The sequence below is a fragment of the Tachypleus tridentatus genome, chromosome 13, assembly GCF_004210375.1.
Source record: "Tachypleus tridentatus isolate NWPU-2018 chromosome 13, ASM421037v1, whole genome shotgun sequence".
NCBI lineage: Eukaryota > Metazoa > Arthropoda > Merostomata > Xiphosura > Limulidae > Tachypleus > Tachypleus tridentatus.
In genome coordinates this window covers 136214944-136240425 of record NC_134837.1, presented here as the reverse complement: position 1 = coordinate 136240425, position 25482 = coordinate 136214944, and the positions used below count along the sequence as shown (strand labels likewise).

At 32.8% G+C, this 25482-nt stretch overlaps 2 protein-coding genes across 14 annotated transcripts in view; one reads left to right on the top strand and one right to left on the bottom strand.

The window, feature by feature from the left end:
* LOC143239591 (protein lev-9-like) overlaps nt 1–6361 on the top strand; it is a 46188-nt gene extending 39827 nt beyond the window's left edge. For both annotated transcript variants that reach the window (XM_076480815.1, XM_076480814.1), the window contains 2 exons: nt 2676–2719; nt 3258–6361. In XM_076480815.1, the coding sequence (XP_076336930.1) occupies nt 2676–2716 (41 nt within the window). In that variant the 3' untranslated portion in view covers nt 2717–2719; nt 3258–6361. The remainder of the gene's footprint in view (nt 1–2675; nt 2720–3257) is intronic.
* Nucleotides 6362–10512: 4151 nt separating this feature from the next.
* LOC143238686 (oxysterol-binding protein-related protein 3-like) overlaps nt 10513–25482 on the bottom strand; it is a 97438-nt gene continuing 82468 nt past the window's right edge. For 11 of the 12 annotated variants that reach the window (XM_076479133.1, XM_076479124.1, XM_076479129.1 and 8 more), the window contains 5 exons: nt 25279–25420; nt 23022–23166; nt 22200–22326; nt 20510–20632; nt 10513–14406 (listed from right to left, as the gene is read on the bottom strand). In XM_076479133.1, the coding sequence (XP_076335248.1) occupies nt 14292–14406; nt 20510–20632; nt 22200–22326; nt 23022–23166; nt 25279–25420 (652 nt within the window). In that variant the 3' untranslated portion in view covers nt 10513–14291. The remainder of the gene's footprint in view (nt 14407–20509; nt 20633–22199; nt 22327–23021; nt 23167–25278; nt 25421–25482) is intronic. The other variant, XM_076479135.1, reaches the window with a different exon arrangement.

Below are 25482 nucleotides of genomic sequence, written 5' to 3'. Positions count from 1 at the left end.
TGTTTTGTAAATCTCTTTCCATTTTTTATTGTACTTGACTTTCACACATCGTCCCAAAGTTTATATTTGGTGAATGGTCTTTCTTCTGCACTTCCTTCAAATTTTAACTACTTGGTATGTTTCTTATCACCAAGTCATATATTGATACACATGCCTTTAAAGTCTTCTGCATAATATAAAGTATCCACCTTTATTTTTTATTATGGGAAACTTTGTTGCTATCCTATCAGTTAGCACACACAAGCATACTTTGTTTTTTTATTTGATCATCTGTCACATTTTGTAAACTCCTGATTCTGATCAGCCATCACTGTTTTCAAATTTAACTGAATATTTTTTAACTTACTAGTTATACTTCCTCCTTTTGACTTCCATATAATGTTCTGGCAGCTTGACCAATTCCCCAACATCTTTTGGTGCTCTTTCCTATAGGAATAGTGTCAAGTCGGTTGGCATTTGTTATTTATCATGAACTGTTCTTGTACTTGTAAGTCTGCCAGTCCCTCAAAACTATTGTCACATTTGACCATGTTAGTCCATCTTGTGAAGTATCATCATAGACATATCACAAATTGAAATACAGTTTCCCCAGTGTTGGGTTTGTCTTCTCTGACTTTCATGTGAAAACCTTCTTCAGTAAGTTAATGTTGTTTCATTTAAACCAACTATAATTTGTCATGATCCAGGATATCTTCTGACATTATGCCTGCATATAGTTTTGGACATTTTCCTGTGAGAAGTGAGCTGAGATAGGTTGCATGGTCACCTTTGTCCCAGATATGACTTTGGATGAATCTTTCATATCCCTCCTGGAAATTGTTCATGTCATCTTTATGTTCATCAAATTTGGGCATTCTGGGTTAGCTGGCCTTGGCTCCGTTGTCATTTTTTGGTCTTCCTAACTTATTTTGGGTGAGTTTGCAGTCTTAATTTGTGCTTTTTTTTTCTCCTTTTATTTTTTTCTCTCATTTTCTTCTTTTGGTGTTTCTTCCACTCTTCTCTATCTAGTCCTCATTATTGTTTAACAAACTCTAACAGTTCACTATCTTTCAACCCAAGACATTTTCCAATTTCTGTCAATTTGTCAAACTTTAACGTGATTATATGTTCTGATGGTAGTTTCCACACTATTTGCACCACTACTACAGTTGTGAAAGTATAGGCTTACTTATTTCCACTGTTTTCAACATTTTCTATATATAGGTGTGTGTTGGGTTAAGAATTCTTCTGTAATATATTTGACAATAAATGAACAGCACTCACTCCACTTGCTTTTAAACAATATATTCAAAACAAGTCAAACATATGTATAAAATTATTTATGCTATGTATATCATACTTGTATCATAAATACTCTAAAGTTTTTTTCTTGTTAAAAGTCCACTTAGGCCAATTCAGTTGCTTTAGAATTCTGTTGAAATTGAAAACTATCTTTTTCTATTTTTATCTTAAGCATGTCAGTGTATAATTCACTTATTGCCTTTCTCCTCACTCTTTTTCTTTTATTACAACAGTATAGATGTATAATTCATGATGCTGAGTTACCACAGCTGTATCCTGAACATCCAATACTTCTGCTTTTTTTAAATTTAAACTTACTTTCAATACATGTCTCCTTTTCACATCAAAGCCTATGTCCTTTTTTGTCCAAGTCTACAAGGCAGGTTCAGTTGCTTTAGAACATCTTTTGACAAGACATTAGGCTATTTGCTCCTTTTGACAGTTAACTTTATCTTTTTTAATTATTCTTTGACAGAAACTCTCTTTCACTCAGCTTTACTTTTGGCTCTTTTCTCTTTCTTTGATCTATCAACTGGTCGCTGCTATTTTTACATCTCATGGAGACATTCTAGAAATCTCCATAGCCTTGGGCCCAGCATGGCCAGGTGAGTTAAGGCATTCGACTCATAATCTGAGGGCCATGGGTTCGAATCCAGGTTGCACCAAACATGCTCACCCTTTCAGTTGTGGGAGCATTATAATGTGATAGTCAATCCTACTATTTGTTGGTAAAAGAGTAGCCCAAGAGTTGACAATGGGTGGTGATGACTAGCTACCTTCCCTTTGGTCGTACACTGCTAAATTAGGACGGCTAGTGCAGATAGCCCTCGAGTAGCTCTGCTCGAAATTCAATAAACAAACAAACAAATCAATAACTTACAAACACAACTTCCAGTAATCATCTGCTTTAAATTCTCCTACCATAGAAAAAGAACTAAACAGTTATGAAATATTAACTTACAAAACAAATTATTTAAAACTACCAATATTAAACAGTCTTTTATATCTGATACTCATCAATCACAAGGTTTAGTATTTTCTGGATTACACAGTGGTTGTTAATGTAACTAGGAAGCTACTTTATTAACAACATTACATTGGTTTTTAGTGTAACTAGGAAGCTAAATTTTATTAACAACATTACAGATTGTTTGCTAGTGTAACTGGAAAGCTTCTCTAACAACATTACAGAAAGCTTGTTGGGGTTTTCGAAAAAGTTATATCTTTTGAGAGAATGATTTGAAGAATGAATATTTGTTTTTGTTTCATTCTTTTCCTGTTACTGAATACTTTTTAAATACATTCATTACATAAAAAAGTTATTTCACAATGTGGGTTGTGCACTATCAGATTTGTTTTGAATTGAGCTCTGAGTTTTACTTTCTTTTATATAGGGGTCATTAGTTTCTTCATTAGTCTCTGGATCTTAAAGTGAACGGTAAGTAGAAAAGGAAACTAGTGTTAAAGTTTATTTGTAAATATTGATGTCATGATAATTTAGAGAAGATCACAATCTTAGATGCAGAATTGCAAATGTAGGCTGTTTTCCCATTATATGTCATACAGAGCCTGAAGCCTCTCTTTGATAGGTACAATGTATACAGTTTAAAACCTAACATAGTGGTTACAACCATATATAGCTTTATAACTTATTCATGGTTGTCACCAACATATCACCATACTCTACTGGGTGATACAAATCATTGCATCAGACATGATTAGTGAGTACATGTGGTGTATAACACTTATCTGTGTTTTATCCTGTATCTTGATGGGCTGTTAGTGCAGACAGGACTCGTATAATGAGTTATAAAATCATTTATTACTTATGTGGTATTTAATGTATAGAAGTGAACTTTTTATTTCAACTGTAATGCTTTAGCAAATTACTCTTGATATAAAAAAGAATTGAAACTTATGATAAATTAGAAGTAAGGCAAGTTACAAATTGTGTAATAAGAGTTTATTTGTTGCAGGAGTATAGAAGCATCATTTATAGGAGTTTGCTCTTGGATTAGAAGAAAACGTATCATAATAAGCTGAAGTTAGATAAACCATTTTGGTTTCCACTTGCTACAGTTGAACTTCAAATGCTAAAAATGGATTTAGTAAAATTTATATGTCAAATAATAATCAGTAAGTTGTGTGTACATTCTTTGAGTGAAGGATAAATTTCTTATCATGAATGAAATCTCATCAATAAATTTTCTTAGGTTTATTTTTAGACAGTTTTTTAGTGAGTATATGACATCAACTTGAAACCTAAACATTTCTTTGAATATCTAAAAAGTGTCCTTTCAAGAATCATGAATGAAAAGTAAATCCATCTATGTTGTCTGTCATGTAGAACATTGTATTCACTTTATTGTGTAGTCTCTTAAACATCTCAATATTCAAGGATTATTTTGTTTCATGTGAAACACATGTTGATTCTCAATAATAATTAAACTAAATGTTAAACGTTAAACTTTTCTTCCATTCTTATGTTTTTAGAAAGATATGAATTCATTGGATCAATAATAATGTTAATGAAGATGTAAAGAGTAAAGTAGCTGAAGTAAGACAAAGAAAATATTTAACATGTTCTTCATTCCAACTTGGCTGACAGTAGGTTATGTGGTAAATTTAACTGATGTATACATCTGCATTTAATAAGAGCAGGATTAAACATGTCCAGTTTTCCTGTTAGATTTAGGGTTTTTAGTTATCATAAGCTTATATTTTGTATGATTGTTGGAATTTGAATATTTCCTTAAACAGGACTAAAAATTTTTGTTTGTTTTGATAAATTGAGATTGTTGGTTAATATTAAAATAAATACTACAAGATATGAATTAAACTTATGAATGTGTTCATGTGTGCACTTACACTACAGAAAGTTTTGTTAAGATGCAAACTTTTGTTTGTTTGTTTTTCCTTTTTAAACATGTTTGTATCAGGTTTGATTAAACAGAAAGATGAGGCTTTTTTTACAGCTTACTTGTTTTTGTTTGTTTTCTTGTGTAAGTAAAAAAGGATAAACGTTTTTGAAGTACATTTATAAGACTTGTCGTGATAAAATAAAGAAAAGCTTTTGTTGTAGCATCTCTATGATGTTTAGATCATTCATGAATCTCTTTCATATTTATATGATGTACATGTAGTTATAATCCAGAGAATGTTTTAAAAGCTTTAAGGTTTTCCTATTATATTATCTGTATCATATACTGCTTCTTTTGGGAGAATTCAGTACTTTAGGGATTATCTTTGTTTGATATCTAAATGAGACACTAATATTAAAAAGTGTTTTGTATTGCTATGCTATAAGATATCTGATTCATGGTTCTGTATGAAACCATAATGTTATTAAGTGTTTAATACTGCTGTAATACTATCTTGAGTCATTCTATGAAATCAACACAGTCAGAAATTTCATATTTAATTTTACATTAAAATACATACTTTTTCTGCATGTTTCAAAAACATTTTCTTATCAAAATTACTAAAGTTATAGATAGCTCTTAGAGCTTTTAGGAATTTCAAGAAAAAATATTTTTTTCGTGTTATTCAGCTAGAAGGATGCACTTGATGTATGTTTATATCAAAATTCCAAAGAATTAATTTAAATTTGTCATGAATATTCCTCTGAGATCCAATATTACTTTCTGAAGAAATGCAGAATAGAGGGGTTTAAAAAATAGGAATTTTCAGTAAAATTTACTCAAATTTAATCCAACTTTATGTTTGTTTGTATTCTAGATAAGGGAAAAATATTTTTACACTATAGCAATTGTGTAACATTAAGTGATAGAGATAACATAGATTGTGGAGATTGTCCTGTTTGTAGATTACAACACTTATTATTACTCATTCTGTAGTTCTTACAAAATTTGATGTTCACAGCTATCATATATTTTATATTCTGTTTTAGTTTATTGTGTCTATTACTACAGTGTAAGATAAAAGTTGAGCTTTTTTCGCTTATTGGGGAAAGAGCTGCAATGTAGATTTTATTTTGATTGACAATTCAGTACAAACTCCATTTGTCATTAGAAAGATCCTTAATATTTAAGAATTCCATTAAGAGAAACAGATGTAAAGCAGCTAAATCAGGAACATATTAATACACATGAGAAGAAACATTGAACAGATTTTGTGATCAAGCTGATGAGAAGGATAGACATTTGCATAAGGATATAAAAATAATCTCTTATCTTTAACAAACCTATAGATCTCAGATTTAATAGATTACCACTTTCACTTGGTTAGCAGTTAAATATAATCACAACAAGTGTTAAGTTTGTTTGTTACAAGGACTGTGCACTAACCGTACTTAATTTTGAACTGATAGATTAGAGGGAATGCATCTAATAAAAAACAACACCTATCAACTTTTAGGATACTCTGACAGAATAGATGGAACTGACATGACTTGCAATTCCTGAAAGCAATTTGATGATAAACAGAAAAATTTATATATTGTATGTTAACAAATAGTTATTTGGAGCTTGTAGAGTTACTGAGTGAGTTGACTCAGTAGAGAGTTGGACCTTGTTGTTTTTGTTTTTTAGGGGAAGGTTGAAAGCATAATATTTAACACTTAATTCTGAGTTTAAATATCTAATGAAAGTTACTAACTCTTGAAGTTATAAAGTTGAAACATCTTTCTTCACAGTTTAAAGCAGTTACTTATTTATTAAGTACAAAATTAAGTGATGTATTTTAAATCAGTAGAAGAATGTATCTAGATCATAATGAAATTTATTAGTACTGCTAGCAAAGAAATGTTTGATAGTTAAATTCTGTGAGTTTTAGGTTTTAAATTTGATTTAAGTAACTTAACTGAATGCTTAATTCATGTTAATTTGCTGCTGTTGTTTTTATTTCTATTTCTTTTGTTTAAGTTTGTGATAATTATTTATTTATTCATATTAGTTAATTGAAGTTTAAATATTTCTGTATGTTTTATTTCACACATTTAAAATTTTGAAGTGTCTTCTGAAAACAGGAATGTTACTAGTTGCATAATTTTTGTACAGTATTAGTGAATGATTAGTGGTTACAAGTAAGAAATGGAGTAAATCTCGTTGGTGAAAAAAAAGTGTTTTTCTGTAATTTGTTTCTTTATGTAACTAATACACAAATCAAAACTGGTGGTCAAACTGGTAACTACACTTACAGCATTGATAATATTTTTACAGCAAAAATATTTATTTACCCATGCTGCACCTTGTTCACATACAGGACATGATGGAGAAAACAAAATATTTAATCCAGCTTTCTAAAGGATGAATATTTGCTGTACAAATCTTATCATTGCTATACATGTAGCTATCAGTTTTGCTGCTAGTTGTGATTTCATTCTTTTAAGTCTCATGCCTAATTCTTTTTTTGGCCTCACCTAAGTGTTCTTGATTAGATATCATGACTTTTTGTCAATACACATCAACAAATTAAATCGAGAAAGAAAGTGGCATTCGATAGTAACCAATATTAGCTTTAGAATCACAGTCCTGTTATTCGGAACAAACCTATACTTTACAGAACCAACTAGATTATTTAAGATATGGTAGTTTTTTTCTCTAAAACAGTGTTAATGCCATGGAATCTAGATTAATAGTTTTTTGTCATCACATGCATGCACTTCGTACAGCTGTATCAAGTCTTATTACTTACATTAATTACTCTCTAATTGAGATAATTTAGTAAATTTCTGTGTAAAAGTTGGCAATTAACAATGACTAATAACCATTCACTGTATGATTTTTTTTTTTTTGATAACCAATACTTATTTGTCTGTATGTCCTCTGATCCTATAGTCTTGCTGCTCTAAGTCAGCCATCTTTTAATTCCACTTTTAGGTGAAGCTGTTGAAAAAACATTTCAGAATAATAGCTCACACAACTGCATGAAACTTACGTTTAGACCAAATTTAGCACTTAATTGTTGAGTGTAGAGATCTGTGTATCAAACCTGAAAAAAGTTGTGTATGTTTTTCAATCAAAGTTTCTGTATTTTCAGTGCAAAGAAAAAAAATTAACAAAAATTGAAAATTTATATCATGTATTTCTTAATGGATAGAATTGAAATGTGGTATGTGAAGCAAGAATCCAGTAGTGCACATCCACTGAAAATGTGTGAATTTTTGGATTACCACAGTTTATACTTCAGAAGGTAGAAAATTGCTGAACTATCATTCCAATTGGTAACAAACAGTATGTTCTACAGGTTGTTTTGGCTGCACGACACACTACTGCTTGTCTCCATGTGAATTCATTCATTGTTGAAATAAAGTAACAAAACAAGTACACTTAAGGTTTCTACTAAAACATTACAGTTTGTTTGTTTGTTTTTCAAACCAGTCAAAAGTACACCACCACCAACTCTTAGGTTTAGCCTTTACATGATGGAACAGTACAATTTGGACACAATTCTTAGTGCCACCTATGTCTGCAGTAAGTCTCAAACCATGTATCTTTAGATTCACATGCTGGATACATTAAACTACAGTTATTTTCTACTTACTATAAAGCTTACATAAATAAAGTACCAATTCAAAAAGGAATGCCAAAAAAGTCCCTAAAAACCTGAATGATTTAGTGGTAAAGAGTGCCAAAATATAAACAGTTCTGATAAATCCCTGCCCTTGGGTTACAACTGCATCTATAGTTAGCATGTCAAGTATTTTATTCATTTATAATTACCAGCTGCTTCTTACTGAATTTTGCATAACATTGTGACATATCTTAGTAAATACAAAAAAATTGAAGCATCATCTTTATTTTATATATAACACATCTACACAGGCTGTGAAGGCTAGTTGTTTGGAGTCGTCTTTAAATCTAGGTATGCCGTCAGAAGTGGATTATACTATTCACCAACTCAAGGAAGTTCACAGTTGGATTAAAGAATTGACTGGAAGAAAGTTTCAAAACATGCAGTACTTTAATTCAAAATATTTAAATACTTGTTTGCATTGAAATTACCAAAAGTATTTTTAATAGTTTCTACATTAAAATAAAACTTCATTCTGGCTAATTAAACTCTCAATAATACTCATTAAATCTGTTGCTACAGTCAATAGACACTCAGCTGAAACATTAAGTGAAATGTGTGCAGACATAATTCAATTTACGAGTTCTTAACATTGTACGTCAATTCCTAATTATGGTATTCGACAAAAGAGGATAGCAATAGGAATTGCATGTTGTAAATTCTTGATAGCTTGGAGAACTTCAATTCTTTTGGAAAACTGTGTGAACTCCTGTGATATCTAGATAGGAGTACTGACTTTTGGACTAAAAACATGGCTTTTTTATTTACATTTTCATGTGTTCTTATGGTAATTCAACTAGCTGTAGAATGCACAGCAAGTAGTTGTTTTGCCCCATTGGTTAACTTCAATATTTTAACAGTGCAAAATTAATTGTTTATGGTCAGGTATAGTAACCATCTGTTTGCATGTGTTTCTCCTCTCCTTCCTTCCAATCATCAAAGTTCTGCTAGTAAGCTTTTTATAGAATTCATGTCCTGTTGTTAGCATCAGTAATATAAACTTTATGTACATAATACAAATTGCTGGTTTTTAAGGTAACTTTACATAAATCATTGTTTTAAAGTATAGTTGTTTTTTTTTGTCAAGCATCTTTAACTTCATTATACATTCATTGACATACATATCTTTTTCTGTGTGGGACATGTATGCAATTTATATTAATAAAAATTATATTTTTTGTTCACTGAGGCATTTTTAAGTCTCTTAAAATGCCTCAAATTATTCTTTGCAAAATTTTCTTTACGGTGGAATAACTTATCTTGTAACAGATTTAATGTTAATTTCTAGATTTGTTTCATAGTGATGCACATAACATATATTGTTAAATGTGCATTGCACAAATAAAAAAAATTGAGCTTTTATAAACCTTGAAAATCCTAAATAATTGGTTAAAATCATTGTAAGGGAAAGAATAATGTGTTTTTGGCCAGGTGACCTCTAATAGGAGTTAACTGAAGGTTGGTTGTTTGAGTCACCCACAGAGAAGTTTGAATATGTTATATTAAAAAATATTTGTCCTTCAGCAGAAATTTCTATTACAAAAGGTTTTGCTATGAGACTATCATTTCCAAAGCACACAAATCCTTCTTCAGCCTCTCCATAATCCATCTGCTGAAAACAATGCCTTCCCATCACCAGTTTCTACACTCCAATTTACACATAAAAGCCATGGTGACGTAATTAGTATGTCACTTTATGGAATAACATGCAGACCCATTTCATTTTCCAGCTGCTTCAAGTATGTAACAGTTCAACAAGAGGTATGTGATGATTGAAAGCATTTTCTGAGTGAACCCATATTCTGTTGGCCTCATTTCTGATAATGAATAATATTGGTTTAACAATAAGAAGGATTCACCTCGACCCTTATTACTCACGTGATTCCTAACTTGTCTTTGGCATTGTATCTGGTAGTGATCATGAATCCCTTCAAAAAAGTTTTGCAATATGCTATGCAATCCCTTTAGATTTATTTTTCATACACTGCTTTGTAGAAAATGAAATGAGACTTATTCCAGTCATCTTTCCTGGATATATGCCTTCTGTATTTTGCTACCAACCTTTATGTTCATGGATTCTCATCCTGTTACAAGATGCAATATATTTTTTACCACAGCTAAAATGCAACTTGTTAAAGATCTCTTTTTGGATGGGTCTGCTTCATATTTCTTTGCTTTCCAAACCTAAAAGTACAAGAAATATCCCATTTCTTGGGAATTCTGAATCTCCTGATACACACGTCCTTATGATCTTGGTGTAGGATATTTTGTCAGAAAAGGCTATCACGTGCATATCCTTCCCCAAGTGATGTTTTTGTTTGCATCACACTACTTACAAGTGCTAAACAATGAAAAAATGTAGTTCCACTGCAACTTGATATCAGCCACATATGTCACACAACTTGATTTATATATTCATAAGATTGGAATTAATAAATCTTATTCAAACCTCTCCAAACCAAATTTCAACAAATTTGGAATATCATTTTCTCTGCTGTTGGTACATTTTTTATTACTTCTGTTATCTCAAAATGCAAAAGTGAATTGAAACTATCAATGTAACAATCTAAAACTTTTATTTTATTCCTGGAAAAAAAAAGATCCTTGTGTTTTTGAGTGGTCTTGTAATAAGCTTTCCTAACAATTGTAAAGTTTAAACACAGTGCTGTATAATAACACACACATCACACCTTGGTATTGGTTGTAATTTAAATAGATTTATTAATCATGTTACTATACACATCTTCTACTTTTCTGTTTTGCATTTCAGTGGCTGATAAGAATAACAGACAAAGAATAAGTGTTTGAGTTTTTCAAACAAATCACTTCATAGAGCTTTTAAACATAATTATACAACAACTTCTCATGCCTACGTAGAAAACGATACACAGAAAATTAGCTATTAACTGATATCTGTATTTTAATTTATTTGTTTTATGGAGTTAAGAGACTATCTACAATCTCAAGAAGCACAAAAAGTGGCTTAACATAATTCAACTGAAAAACATAACAAAGTTAATACTGTTTTCAATAAGGCAAAAAAGCCCATACCAAAAAAAAATTATATCAAAATCCAGGATCTACAATCATAATAGAAAGCAAAAAACTATTAAGTACATAAATATATTGCAAACAAAACATTGGGTAATATTACAAAAGCATATCCTACATTCCAATAATTTACCATTTAAGTTGGGTGCATATAAATTAAGAGTTTCCATTTATGTTTGAACTTAATTCTGTTCTACTTAGTTTTAGTGGCTTCTGTGTGATTTAAGTACAATTCTTCTAAAAAAAATTTATATATTAGTAAATAATTTTCTTGAAATTTAATATAAGCTCCAGAATGTTAAAGCTCAACATTACAGATTCCAATGTCCATTTAAGGCACCATAAACACCAAAGTCTAGCCAATTCATTAACAGCATTATAACCTTTTTACATAGAGATGTGTTACCCTTTTGAACAATGGTGAAATGACCCCCTCAAGTTTTCCACAATGAGGGAAAGTCTCTTTTTAACAATGCAGCAGTATTAAAACTTTTAATTTCTCAATAATTTATTCATTGCTGTAGCAGTTTTGACTTTTTTTTTGGTTAGATGTAATAACTCTCATGCCCCACCACTTTTAAAAAATATATCAAACTTACACCTCTACTTCACAGAAGAACAAGTTACATATTTTGACCAACAAATTCAACCTTCCAAGTTTCTCTATACAAATATTACATAGTTAACTCAAAAAAGTATAAGAAGTTTATAAGAACTGTATTTTTACACTATACCAATCTCCTGGAAAAATGTATTAAATATCAAACATGGAATGTTTGAAATGCATTCTGATATCTTCTGAAAACACTGAACAGTTATGTGGAAAGATTTCCAACTTGTCACTCATATTCAAGCTATCTGTAGTTATTAAAAATGTTAAGAGATATAACTTCTACACAAGAATTTGTACTTATGTAAGATAAAACAATTATTTTGACCTTAAAGCCACTTGCTGAAAGTTACAGTTTACTACTCTTACAGTATCATCTGTTATTCTTTCCCCTGTAGGGAAATTTTGGTACTATAGTTCTTAAAAGTTCTGTACATAATTTTCATACCCTCACTTCATTGTAAAAATAAAATGGTTCATGTTCAGGAAGATGGTGTAGATATGAAAAACAAATGAAATGATGGCAAGGATATAAAACAAGTTTATAACGTTATGAAAACGATAACATGGGATGATGTGTGTGTGGGAAGTATGACTAACAAATGCAAGTGCATTCTATTTTCTTCAAATCATCTCTAAAAAAAAAAAAATTGTGTACTTCTGTAAGAAGATGTATGGCAAATAAATTTCGTTTTAACTAAGACTTTTGAAATACTGGACACATTGCTGTAAAGAATAGCTCTGTATATAAAAACACGCACTACTTTGTAAGCACACAACTACCAAGACCCTCCCATCTGTGACCTGCACTGCTCAATACATCTTGCGAGGTAAACAGATAATTACCATGACCCTCCATCTGTGACCTGTACTGCTCAATACATCTTACCAGGCAAATACACAACTACTATGACCCTGTCTGTGACTTGTATCAGGGAAACACATAATTAATATACTTTTCCTGGAGATTAGTAAACAAGAATTAATGTTTTCAGTATTTATAGATCATTAAGAAAAAAACAAAGGGAAGTAAAATCATTAAAGTAACTGAAAGTGGAAAAATGTTAAACACTACACTTTATCCCAAAGATTTTATATCAAAAACTAAATAAAAATATCTTCTATTAAGTATAATATATTCAGTTTTTCACTAAAATTAAAAAAGAGGTTGATAGCCACTCTTATGTAGAGGTAGATTTTAAAATTCACTCTTACTATCCTTACAAATGTTCCAAAACCAACATTTTTTAAGTGTATACCATAACAACTGCTTAAAGACTGACAATTGGTAATTTCATATCACATTCCAATAAAAGAAAATCTAGGTGAGTGGAACCAGAGCTGTTCTGATAAAGTTGAAGCAAACATAGAAATAGTTTAGTTTGAAGAACACAGTGCACAGTGTGATAATGTGTTGAAACAGTATGAATAAGGAAATCTTAAACAGGCATAACAAGCTTTATACTTCAAACTATGTCAATGTATATTTGGACATACATATATTTATTTATTAATATATCTGTACCATCCTAAAACAAGCAGCAAATATAATTTCTTTGAAGCACCAAAAGTTTTTATTTTTACATAACATTCACCAGTTCTTTGAAGTTCTTTGTCCTATTTTATTACAGCACTATGTTATACTTGTAATACAGACAACTGTGTTGAAGCTAAACATATTAAATAACAGTTGTTAACAGCACAAATTTATAGCTTCACAGTGTATTGCTATTTGAAGGACTAAAGTGTTTGGGGTAATAGAAAAGTTTAGGTTAATATCTCAGCATAATGTCCAAAGCACTTGTTTTTCACATATTAAATTTGGGACAGTTAGCCAACAAATGTTTTAAAACAATCAAACTAAAACAATAAGTTACAATTAGAAGATAAAATGAACCAGATGTTTTAAAACAATGCTATTTGACTTTTTGTCTTTAAAAAAGTCATACAAAAAAGCAAAGAATTTATTTGGGGATCTTTATTTTAAAAAAAAGGTTTCCTTTCTTCAATGCTATAAGTAGAGACCCTGTGTTTGATTTGTCACATCTTTAAAAAATCAAGTCTAGTAAAACCAACAATAAAAGAAAGTGAAAAATATACTTGCTTACCTACTAAAATTTAATATTATCTATAACATTTTCTGCAGAGGCAAGTAGAACAATAGCTTCTATGTACATAAAGAATGCATGTAGAAATGATAAAATAGTTTCAAACTATTTTCTAATCACACAATCACTAGTTGTAGAAAATAATATCTAAAAAAAGCACCACATAAAATCACCCAGAAACAATTTTTTATATCATACTAATAAAAATCACTGATTCCTGAAATTTACAATAATAACTATCACTGATGTTTAGCATCCTATTTAATTAAACAGACAACTTGTGTATAAATTAAAACATAGCTACAAATTGTCAGAAAAAAACACAAAACTACAACATTTAACATATACAGATTTATAATTAAACAAATGTTTTTAAATAATAATTTATTTTAAGCAATTGATTTACAACAAGAACATGAGTAGAGTGAGAACACAGTTCTCTTTTTCTTTTTTGTATTTTTATTTTATCATACTGGCAACCAAATCCTGAGCCAGATGTCTTAATCTTCAAATATTTGAACATTCTATATATCTATCTTCAGCAATAAGATTTAAGTAGAGGTAAAATAGCAACAGTCAAGGTTTTTCTTAAACTTTAGCATACAGCCATTTATTCTGTCAATGTATAAGGCCCAGGCTGAATGTACACAAGAAGAAAAAAACTAACACAACTACTTAAAAAGTGAAGAACTCTAAGCCTATTATTGTTACCACAGCTTTTCTGAAAAACTCATAAATGCAAACCCAGGTTTATTACGTAATTCCCAGTAGGAATTATTGAAGGCCCACTCTTCCTTTCTTTCTTCATCTTCATCCTTTCTACTGCACATGAAAAGAATATTTTGCATGAATATCTAACAGTTACACATTCAATAGTGATACTACCTTTCTACATTAAGAAAAATACCTATTTTGGACTCAAGGGCTGATACGATATCTTAATTACAGGGTAGCTACCCACGGGGGTTTAGGGCAAGCTTTCTCGAAAACATTTTAAACAATGTAAATTGGCTGATTCCAAAAACTTATTCAAGAAAATAAAGGTGGTGGGCTAACCTGTCCACCACCCCTATTCCCCATGGATCAGCTCATGGGACATTATAACAAGCTTCATCCAATCATTTGTACTAGACATGCAAACAGACCTCATCAACTTTTTTCACAAATTTCTATAAATTATTTACATACCTAACTACTTATAGACCTATGACTTACAAATGAGTTATAAAAACACAACCAATAACTGAGTCTGCTAATTACTACTTGAGTCTGATACATACATACATACCTTACTTAGAAAATAAGTGATTTCACCAATTGTTTTCTGGCTACTTCTTTATAATCAGATAAAACCAAAACATTACTCAATACAATGCCATATGCAATTAATAAGTATGTAGACTCAACTTGTACTGACCATTTTGGTAAGCTAAAACAATAATATCAGCTTGTGAAGAATTTCTTATAAGTTCCAACCTAATTACCTTCAAGAAAAACTAGCCTATGTAGTTTAGGGCTGTCAGTTTGTTTGTGATACAAGTTATTAAGCAAGTGCAAGATAACAGGCTAAGAATATGTGCAGGATGTGCTTACTAATTACATAAAAATGGGAAGAAATTCCTTGTTGCTCATTTTGAGTATGATTAGAATTGGTTGTTGTAAATGTAAATAAATATTTGCTGTTCACAATCAAATGTTGATGATGCTTATGACTTATTAAGCTTGTACGTTTTGCAACAGTAAGATATGACAATATACTAAACGTAAATATTTTGCCAAGATCAAATTCTGCTTCTGTTTGAGCTCAAAGGTTTACCAATATTAAGTTCTGCCAAATGTTGTGTTTGGATCAGACCACATTTCTGCTTGTCTTTATGAAATATTTACTGTCAGTTTGATACATGTCAGCATTAAGCTTTGTGACACAGTAAGCTTCCATTTGATAACTGAAGTAAAGCTTGCCTATTGCTGGGTGTAAAACTGTCCAGAGATCATAGGCTTGCCTACTGTTGGGTGTAACACTGTCTAGACGTCAAAGTTTTACCTCCTACTGTTGGGTGTAACACTGTCAAGAGATCATAGGCTTGCCTACTGTTGGGTGTAACACTGTCCAGAGATCATAAACTTGTCTACCATTGGATGTAACACTGTTCAGAGATCGTAGGCTTATCTACTATTGGGTGTAACACTGTCCAGAGATCATAGGTTTGCCTACTATTGGGTGTAACACTGTCTAGAGATTGTAGGCTTGCCTGCTATTGGGTGTAACACTGTCTAGAGATTGTAGGCTTGCCTACTGTTGGGTGTAACACTGTCCAGAGATCGTAGGCTTGCCTACTCTTGGGTGAAACACTGTCCAGAGATCGTAGGTTTGCCTACTGTTGGGTGAAACACTGTCCAGAGATCGTAGGCTTGCCTGCTATTGGGTGTAACACTGTCCAGAGATTGTAGGCTTGTCTACTGTTGGGTGTAACACTGTCCAGACACTGTAAGCTTGCCTACTGTTGGGTGTAACACATTCCAGACATCATAAACTTGTCTATTATTTGGTGTCCATAGATCGTAGGTTTGCCTACTGTTGGGTGTAACACTGTCCATACATTGTAGGCTTGCCTACTGTTGGGTGTAACACATTCCAGACATCATAAACTTGTCTATTATTTGGTGTCCAGAGATCGTAGGTTTGCCTACTGTTGGGTGTAACACTGTCCATACATTGTAGGCTTGCCTACTGTTGGGTGTAACACTGTCCAGAGATCATAGGTTTGCCTATTGTTGGGTGTAACACTGTCCAGACACTGTAAGCTTGCCTACTGTTGGGTGTAACACATTCCAGACATCATAAACTTGTCTATTATTTGGTGTCCAGAGATCGTAGGTTTGCCTACTGTTGGGTGTAACACTTTCCAGAGATCATAAATGCAGTAGGCTTGCCTACTGTTGGGTGTAACACATTCCAGACATCATAAACTTATCTATTATTTGGTGTCCAGAGATCGTAGGTTTGCCTACTGTTGGGTGTAACACTGCCCAGAGATCATAAATGCCTACTGTTGGGTGTAACACATTCCAGACATCATAAACTTGTCTATTATTTGGGTGTCCAGAGATCGTAGGTTTGTCCTTGTACTTGTTGGGTGTAACACTGTCCAGACATTGTAGGCTTGCCTACTGTTGGGTGTAACACTGTCCAGAGATCATAGGTTTGCCTATTGTTGGGTGTAACACTGTCCAGACACTTGTAAGCTTGCTACTACTGTTGGGTGTAACACTGTCCACATTCCAGACATCATAAACTTGTCTATTATTTGGTGTCCAGAGATCGTAGGTTTGCCTACTGTTGGGTGTAACACTTTCCAGAGATCATAAATGCAGTAGGCTTGCCTACTGTTGGGTGTAACACTTTCCAGAGATCATAAATGCAGTAGGCTTGCCTACTGTTGGGTGTAACACATTCCAGACATCATAAACTTATCTATTATTTGGTGTCCAGAGATCGTAGGTTTGCCTACTGTTGGGTGTAACACTGCCCAGAGATCATAAATGCATCTACTGTTGAGTGTAACACTGTCCAGAGATCATAAATGCATCTACTGTTGGGTGTAACACTGTCCAGAGATCATAAATGCATCTACTGTTGGGTGTAACACTATCCAGAGATCATAGGCTTGCCTCCTACTGTTGGGTGAAACACTGTCCAGAGATCATATGTTTGCCTACCGTTGGGTGTAACACTGTCCAGACATTGTAGGCTTGCCTACCGTTGGGTGTAACACTGTCCAGACATTGTAGGCTTGCCTACTGTTGGGTGTAACACTGTCCAGAGATCATAAACTCGTCTACTGTTGAGTGTAACACTGTCCAGAGATCATAAACTCGTCTACTGTTGGGTGTTACACTGTCCAGAGATCGTAAACTCGTCTACTGTTGGGTGTAACACTGTCCAGAGATCGTAGGCTTGCCTACTGTTGGGTGTAACACTGTCCAGACATCATAAACTTGTCTACTATTTAGTGTCCAGAGATCGTAGGTTTGCATACTGTTGGGTGTAACACTGTCCAGAGATCGTAGGTTTGCCTACTGTTGGGTGTAACACTGTCCAGACATCATAAACTTGTCTACTATTTAGTGTCCAGAGATCGTAGGTTTGCATACTGTTGGGTGTAACACTGTCCATACATTGTAGGCTTGCCTACTGTTGGGTGTAACACATTCCAGACATCATAAACTTGTCTATTATTTGGTGTCCAGAGATCGTAGGTTTGCCTACTGTTGGGTGTAACACTGTCCAGAGATCATAAATGCATCTACTGTTAGGTGTAACACTGTCCAGAGATCATAAATGCATCTACTGTTGGGTGTAACACTATCCAGAGATCATAGGCTTGCCTCCTACTGTTGGGTGTAACACTGTCCAGAGATCATATGTTTGCCTATCGTTGGGTGTAACACTGTCCAGACATTGTAGGCTTGCCTACTGTTGGGTGTAACACTGTCCAGAGATCATAAACTCGTCTACTGTTGAGTGTAACACTGTCCAGAGATCATAAACTCGTCTACTGTTGGGTGTTACACTGTCCAGAGATCGTAAACTCGTCTACTGTTGGGTGTAACACTGTCCAGAGATCGTAGGCTTGCCTACTGTTGGGTGTAACACTGTCCAGACATCATAAACTTGTCTACTATTTAGTGTCCAGAGATCGTAGGTTTGCATACTGTTGGGTGTAACACTGTCCAGAGATCGTAGGTTTGCCTACTGTTGGGTGTAACACTGTCCAGACATCATAAACTTGTCTACTATTTAGTGTCCAGAGATCGTAGGTTTGCATACTGTTGGGTGTAACACTGTCCATACATTGTAGGCTTGCCTACTGTTGGGTGTAACACATTCCAGACATCATAAACTTGTCTATTATTTGGTGTCCAGAGATCGTAGGTTTGCCTACTGTTGGGTGTAAAACTGTCCAGAGATCATAAATGCATCTACTGTTAGGTGTAACACTGTCCAGAGATCATAAATGCATCTACTGTTGGGTGTAACACTATCCAGAGATCACAGGCTTGCCTCCTACTGTTGGGTGTAACACTGTCCAGAGATCATAAACTCGTCTACTGTTGGGTGTAACACTGTCCAGAGATCGTAGGCTTGCCTACTGTTAAGTGTAACACTGTCCAGACATCATAAACTTGTCTACTATTTAGTGTCCAGAGATCGTAGGTTTGCATACTGTTGGGTGTAACACTGTCCATACATTGTAGGCTTGCCTACTGTTGGGTGTAACACATTCCAGACATCATAAACTTGTCTATTATTTGGTGTCCAGAGATCGTAGGTTTGCCTACTGTTGGGTGTAACACTGTCCAGAGATCATAAATGCATCTACTGTTAGGTGTAACACTGTCCAGAGATCATAAATGCATCTACTGTTGGGTGTAACACTATCCAGAGATCACAGGCTTGCCTCCTACTGTTGGGTGTAACACTGTCCAGAGATCATAAACTCGTCTACTGTTGGGTGTAACACTGTCCAGACATCATAAACTTGTCTACTATTTAGTGTCCAGAGATCGTAGGTTTGCATACTGTTGGGTGTAACACTGTTCATACATTGTAGGCTTGTCTACTGTTGGGTGTAACACTGTTCATACATTGTAGGCTTGCCTACTGTTGGGTGTAACACTGTCCAGAGATCATAGGGTTGCCTACTGTTGGGTGTAGCACTGTTTAGACATCACAGGCTTACCTCCTACTGTTGGGTGTAACACTGTCCAGAGATCATAAACTCGTCTACTGTTGGGTGTAACACTGTCCAGAGATCGTAGGCTTGCCTACTGTTGGGTGTAACACTGTCCAGAAATCGTAGGCTTGTCTACTATTTAGTGTCCAGAGATCGTAGGTTTGCATACTGTTGGGTGTAACACTGTCCATACATTGTAAGCTTGCCTACTGTTGGGTGTAACACTGTTTAGACATCACAGGCTTACCTCCTACTGTTGGGTGTAACACTGTCCAGACATCATAAACTTGTCTACTATTTAGTGTCCAGAGATCGTAGGTTTGCATACTGTTGGTGTAACACTGTCCATACATTGTAGGCTTGCCTACTGTTGGGTGTAACACTGTTCAGAGATCATAAACTTGTCTACTATTTGGTGTAACACTATCCAGAGATCATAGGGTTGCCTACTGTTGGGTGTAGCACTGTTTAGACATCACAGGCTTACCTCCTGCTGTTGGGTGTAACACTGTCGAAAGATCGTAGGTTTGCCTACTGTTGGGTGTAACACTGTCCAGAGATCACAAACTCGTCTACTGTTGGGTGTAACACTGTCTAGAAATCACAAACTCGTCTACTTTTGGGTGTAACACTGTCCAGAGATCATAAACTCGTCTACTGTTGGGTGTAACACCGTCCAGAGATCATAGGCTTGCCTACTATTAGGTGTAACACTGTCCAGAAATCATGTATGCCAGATGTTTGGTGTAACACTATCCTCTCTTTAAATATGCAAAACATTTTTAATTTATTCTTAATGTCCCACAATTATGTTTCCCTAAAATTTTTATTTTCTAAGCCTAGTAACAATTACATTTAAATTCAAAATTTATTATATTAAAAGTTATCAGCTTAATGGACACGAGAACAAAGTAGTGTTTGGCTTTACAGGAATACAAAGAGTTAAATCTTAAATTACAGATTATTTTTTCTCCTAATTTTTTTGCATAAAAGCTTAAAATGACTTTGTATGGTGAGTATTAAAATCTTTGTTCTGACTATAAATGTGAGCTTTGTGTGAGAAGAAAGATTTTAACACTCACCATACAAAGTCATTTTAAGCTTTCATCCAAACAAATTATGTGATTAACATTGGTATGAAAGTGCAGAAGGTGTACATTTATAAACGTATTCAGCCAACCACATACCAAAACCACATTGGTATGTATTCTATCCCCTCTTCTTCTCGTCTCTTTCTACGTTCCCTTTGTGCCTGTTCCAGTTGCATCTTTATGCTCTCTGCAGCCGACACATTCCCTTCTTCAAGAAGCCTAGAAAAACGTTTTTTACACACAAGTATTTAGCCTAGAAAAAGGTGCTTTTTACACAAAATGTTATAATCATGTTTTCTGTATTTACAGAATACACTTATAAAACACATGATCAAGTCTTTGTAATTTTAAATTGACCATAAATTATCAGGCAGTGGTAGTTTTTCTCAACAACTCGTTAAAAATCTAATGTTGAGTTGTAGAATAACATCATCAGTTTGCTTAATGACATTATTAAATACAATAAAGTTTAGCCTTAATTAAATTAAAGCAAAAAATGTACAAGTTACAGTGTCAATTTATCTCTTTATCAAATATAGGCCATACTTAATAAAGCCTGAACGAATGTTAGGGCTAAGAAAAGTGGACTTGTAGATTTCAGTGTCTATACTTAAAAATATTTTGTATTATATAAAAATCATGTATTCAAAGAATTAATGTTGCAATAAAGATAGTAATATGACTGTAAATGTTTTGTGGATCTCTGTAATACTAAAGATCTTTTACTTTAGAAGAAGCATAGGCCAGAACTGACATTTACAAAGTAGACAAGTTAAAACACAAAGTCACTATTTCAACATCAAATATTTATCATGCAGTTATGATACAATAACACAGATTTTGTTATAACATTAATATATACTTCATAAAGTAGTTTATTATAAAGCAACAAAGTCTTTGTTACAACATGAGTGTAGGTTGTATAAAGACATACATTACAAGACAACAAAGTTTTTGATACAAGTGTAGGTTGTATAAAGACATACATTATAAGACAACAAAGTTTTTGATACAAGTGTAGGTTGTATAAAAACATACATAATAATACAACAAAGTCTTTGATACAATATGTGTAAGTTGTGTAAAGCAGTAAGTTATAAGACAATAAAGTCTTTGATACAATACAAGTATAGGTCGTGTAAAGCAGTAAGTTATAAGACAACAAACTTTCGAACAGAGATCACTTAGGTGCTTTTGATCAAAGTTAATTAAGTCACAAGTTGCACTTTAATTTGGAATATTTTACTAAAGCTGAACAAAGTAACACTGTTGAAAAGATCCTGGACAATGAGACCAAATGTAACATTTTTCAAACAAACCAAGTTTTTCCATAAACAAGAAAATAAGCTCAAGTGCAGGCTAGAATTGAAGACCCAAAGAGAGGAAGCACGTAACAGATTTTACAATTAGAAACTGGAAATAATAAGTGTTTTGAAAGTCATTTCTACTGTTCGGAAGATTATTTGAAGGATGCAGCATTGTGAAACATTGTGTGTAGACCAAATTAACCATGAATAAGGCAAGGTGCGTAAAGAGTTTTTCAAGTCTATTTAAGTATAATTTTTGAATTAAGTACTACACGTTACAACTACGATATCGTCACAACACACAATTATGTATGCTGCCTTTCATACAATCAAACTGGGCTATGCACCAAATTTCACAGCAACATGTTTACCAACAACATGGCCCATCATCAGAGCAGTGGGAGTGACTCTTGGATCTACTTAGATGGCTACAGTAAAGTATAAGACTGTGTATTAATGAAGAAAATTTCTCAGTTTACCTTTGGTCAGGTCTAAACCTGGTGTCTGTAGGAGGAAGAAGATTTGCACTGTCAGGGTCAAGTTCATTAAGTTCAATTGCAAACTGAGTAAATCCGTAATATAATTCATAATCTTCCGGCATGGCCCCTGGAGAAAAAAAAAGAGAAAATTTGACATTTTCTGACATCACTGGTGATGCTGTGTAAAACAGAAATCTTTAAAAAGTGCAAACAATCGTAACCAGAACTAAAATACTAGAAACAAGTGGTTTAAAAATCTTGAACTCTTGTATTCAAAAATATTTAAAATAATTTTATTTATGCTGATAAAATGTATTTACTTGTCTTTAGCTGAATTTAATAACCCACTAGGGCTAAGGCAGCTCACAATAAAATTTAACAAACAAGCTGTCAAAATTAGTATTATTATGGTGAGAACACAATACTGTTAATCTTATCCCTTAGGTATTTTAAAGAATTAGAAGTGCATATTATTATACTATCATATTGTACTATTATTATACACTCTTCTAATTCTCTAAAATACCTGATAGAATACGTTAAGAATGTTGTGTTTAATAATTTGACAGGCCTAATACTAATGTCTTATGACAAGTATAGTTGTAATTCAATATTATTTGCTACTGAGAACAAATGTCATTTCATACTCCCTATTGAGCATCAATATTGTATAGTTTAAAAGTGATGTGCTGGAAAAACATTAATAATTATTGATCTGTTACCTTAACAAACAAAATCAGCTTCTGTATTATACACCACAAAACTTAACAGTTTAAATTTCAAATGCATAATACAGTTGGAACATACAAAGTTATTACTCACCTGGCCTCCATATACAGCGGACATTTGGAGGAGAGCCACAGTAAAATGCTTCTGTCCACCGCCCAAATAATTTGTGAACAACGTTTCCAAATCTGTCTGTAACTGATCCATGTATTTCATGTCGTTTACTTGACCAATAACTAGCCTGTGAGGAGTAGAAAGAAAATTCATTCATGCAAAAATGTTCTCTCTCTTAAAATATCAAATGCTGTGTTATGTCATTAGGATCACATGCTAAATTGTATTTTATTTGAATCTGTAGGTCCTGCATTTGCACATTGTTGAGCAAATACTTTATAATATAATTATTAATTTTTGTAATGATTTAAGTAATTAATAATCTGGTTTCAGAAAGTACAAATCAACTGAAAAGTTTCTACTGACAATTACAACAAAGCATATCAATATCATATCAATAAATATGTTTTAGTTTGTGCCATAGACACTGTCAAGGCATTTGATATTATTAATCATACAGTTTTACTTTTAAGTGGTCTACAAAATAAAATGTATGACATCTTAAAATAGGCAATATCTTACTTCAGTTAATTGTATAAGGTCTAATTTCAATAATATTCGTTATGGAGCTCCTCAAGACTCAATCACTGACCCATACTTATTTATGTTAATAATTTAATACCTGTATGTTCAAAAGATAGTTTCTATCTTTATGTCAGTGACATGACTCTTGTTACAGAAGCAGATTCTCTTGCTAAGCATTAGAAAATTGTGAATGATGAATTGCTTTATATTAACACTTGGCTTATTGAAAGTTACCTAATTTTAAAAATTCATAACTTGCAACATATAATTACGTCAAAGGAACAGATTGTTGCCACTTTGAATATAAATGGTCATGCTCTATCCACAGTTGATGTAATTAGGATTCTTGAATAGTTTTATTCAGAACAATCTTAGATGGGAAAACAAAACTGAAATAACTTTCAAAAAACTGCTAAAATAGTATATATTATGACATGATGTAAGAAAGCGTTTTCACTTCGAGCACTTTATAAAATTTATTACACCATATTTTACAGTCAAATGACTTATCACATAAGTATATAGGATACAAATTTGGTTACTACAAAAAAGTGTTAAGACTAATAACTGCTCTTCCATATAGAGCATCTGTGACTAAGATATGTAAAGAATATGGAGCTTTAACCACTTATTAAGCCTGTGTTTACCAATTTACTTGTATTGCAAAGTATATTACAGTATTTAATCCTGATATAAACTTGTTAACTCACTTTGAAGAAAGTTCATATTCCTTTCCACAAGAAAAACTTTACATGGGTCCATAAAGTAATTATGTTTTTCTTTCCAATTATTTTTGTTATTTAGCTCATTTTATTCTAAATATAATTCCATTAAATGATTGGTTATCTCTCCGTACTAAGCTATTTAAAATAAAAATGCCCAATCATGTATATTCCAATTACTCTGTTTGATTTTGCATATGGATAATTATTTTGTATAGTTGATTTTGTGTTGTTTTTTTCTGTACTTACTCATCCATTATGACAGTAGCTTTATAATTAACTAAAAAAAAGTATCTATGTGATTGATAAAGGTGTAGATTTGAGTCCCACCCAGTCTCAATTTACTATTCCAAGAAATTAACAAACATACCAAAATAAGGCACCACACATTTCTTTACATACTTTCATATTACAATTAATGACTTGTTTAAGAGAGAATTTCACAAAAAAGTGGAAAGTAAATCCTTAACAATTACAATTTCCAAATTACATTTATATATATAGTCCAATAATACTTCATTATCATGCAAGTTCTTGTACATTCGAAAATGGCTTGAGACTTGTTACACACAGGTGCATGTTGACCTTCTTCAAAGGTAAGGCACATGCTGTATGTAAGTACAGTTTAACTAAATAAAATCAATGAATATCACATCTTCTCATCTTTGTAGAGACCATTTATCCCTCCACCGTTAGGTACAACAGTTCAACTAACCAAGTTCTCCTGTTGATACAACAATGAGCCATTCTAACATGCTCAGTGTTCTTTGGAGTTTCTTTACATCAAAGTAGTAAGTTATAGTAGAAGCTTTAGTAGGAATTAATGTTTCATTACAATCTCATACATTATTATAATTTAAACATAACAATAAAAAATGTTTGGTTTCAGGATTTATATGTAACTATATTGTAACTACAATACAACGTTCGACTCAGGTTTGCTTAAAAACTAAACAAACAGCAAACTTTCTGAGAAGAAAACTTAATTTTACCTTGACAAATGTCAATTTGCATGAAGCCTCCCCAGTGCTATCACTGATTATCAGCTCTCCATACTGGTCAACCCACCGCTGTCCACTGAAGAGGTTATGCACACAAGTAGTCACTTTGTTCCAGCTATAATGGTTGTTCCTCCTGTGCAAAACACAAGTTACTACAATTAGTTCAAACAACAGAATTATTTCATACACTTAGGG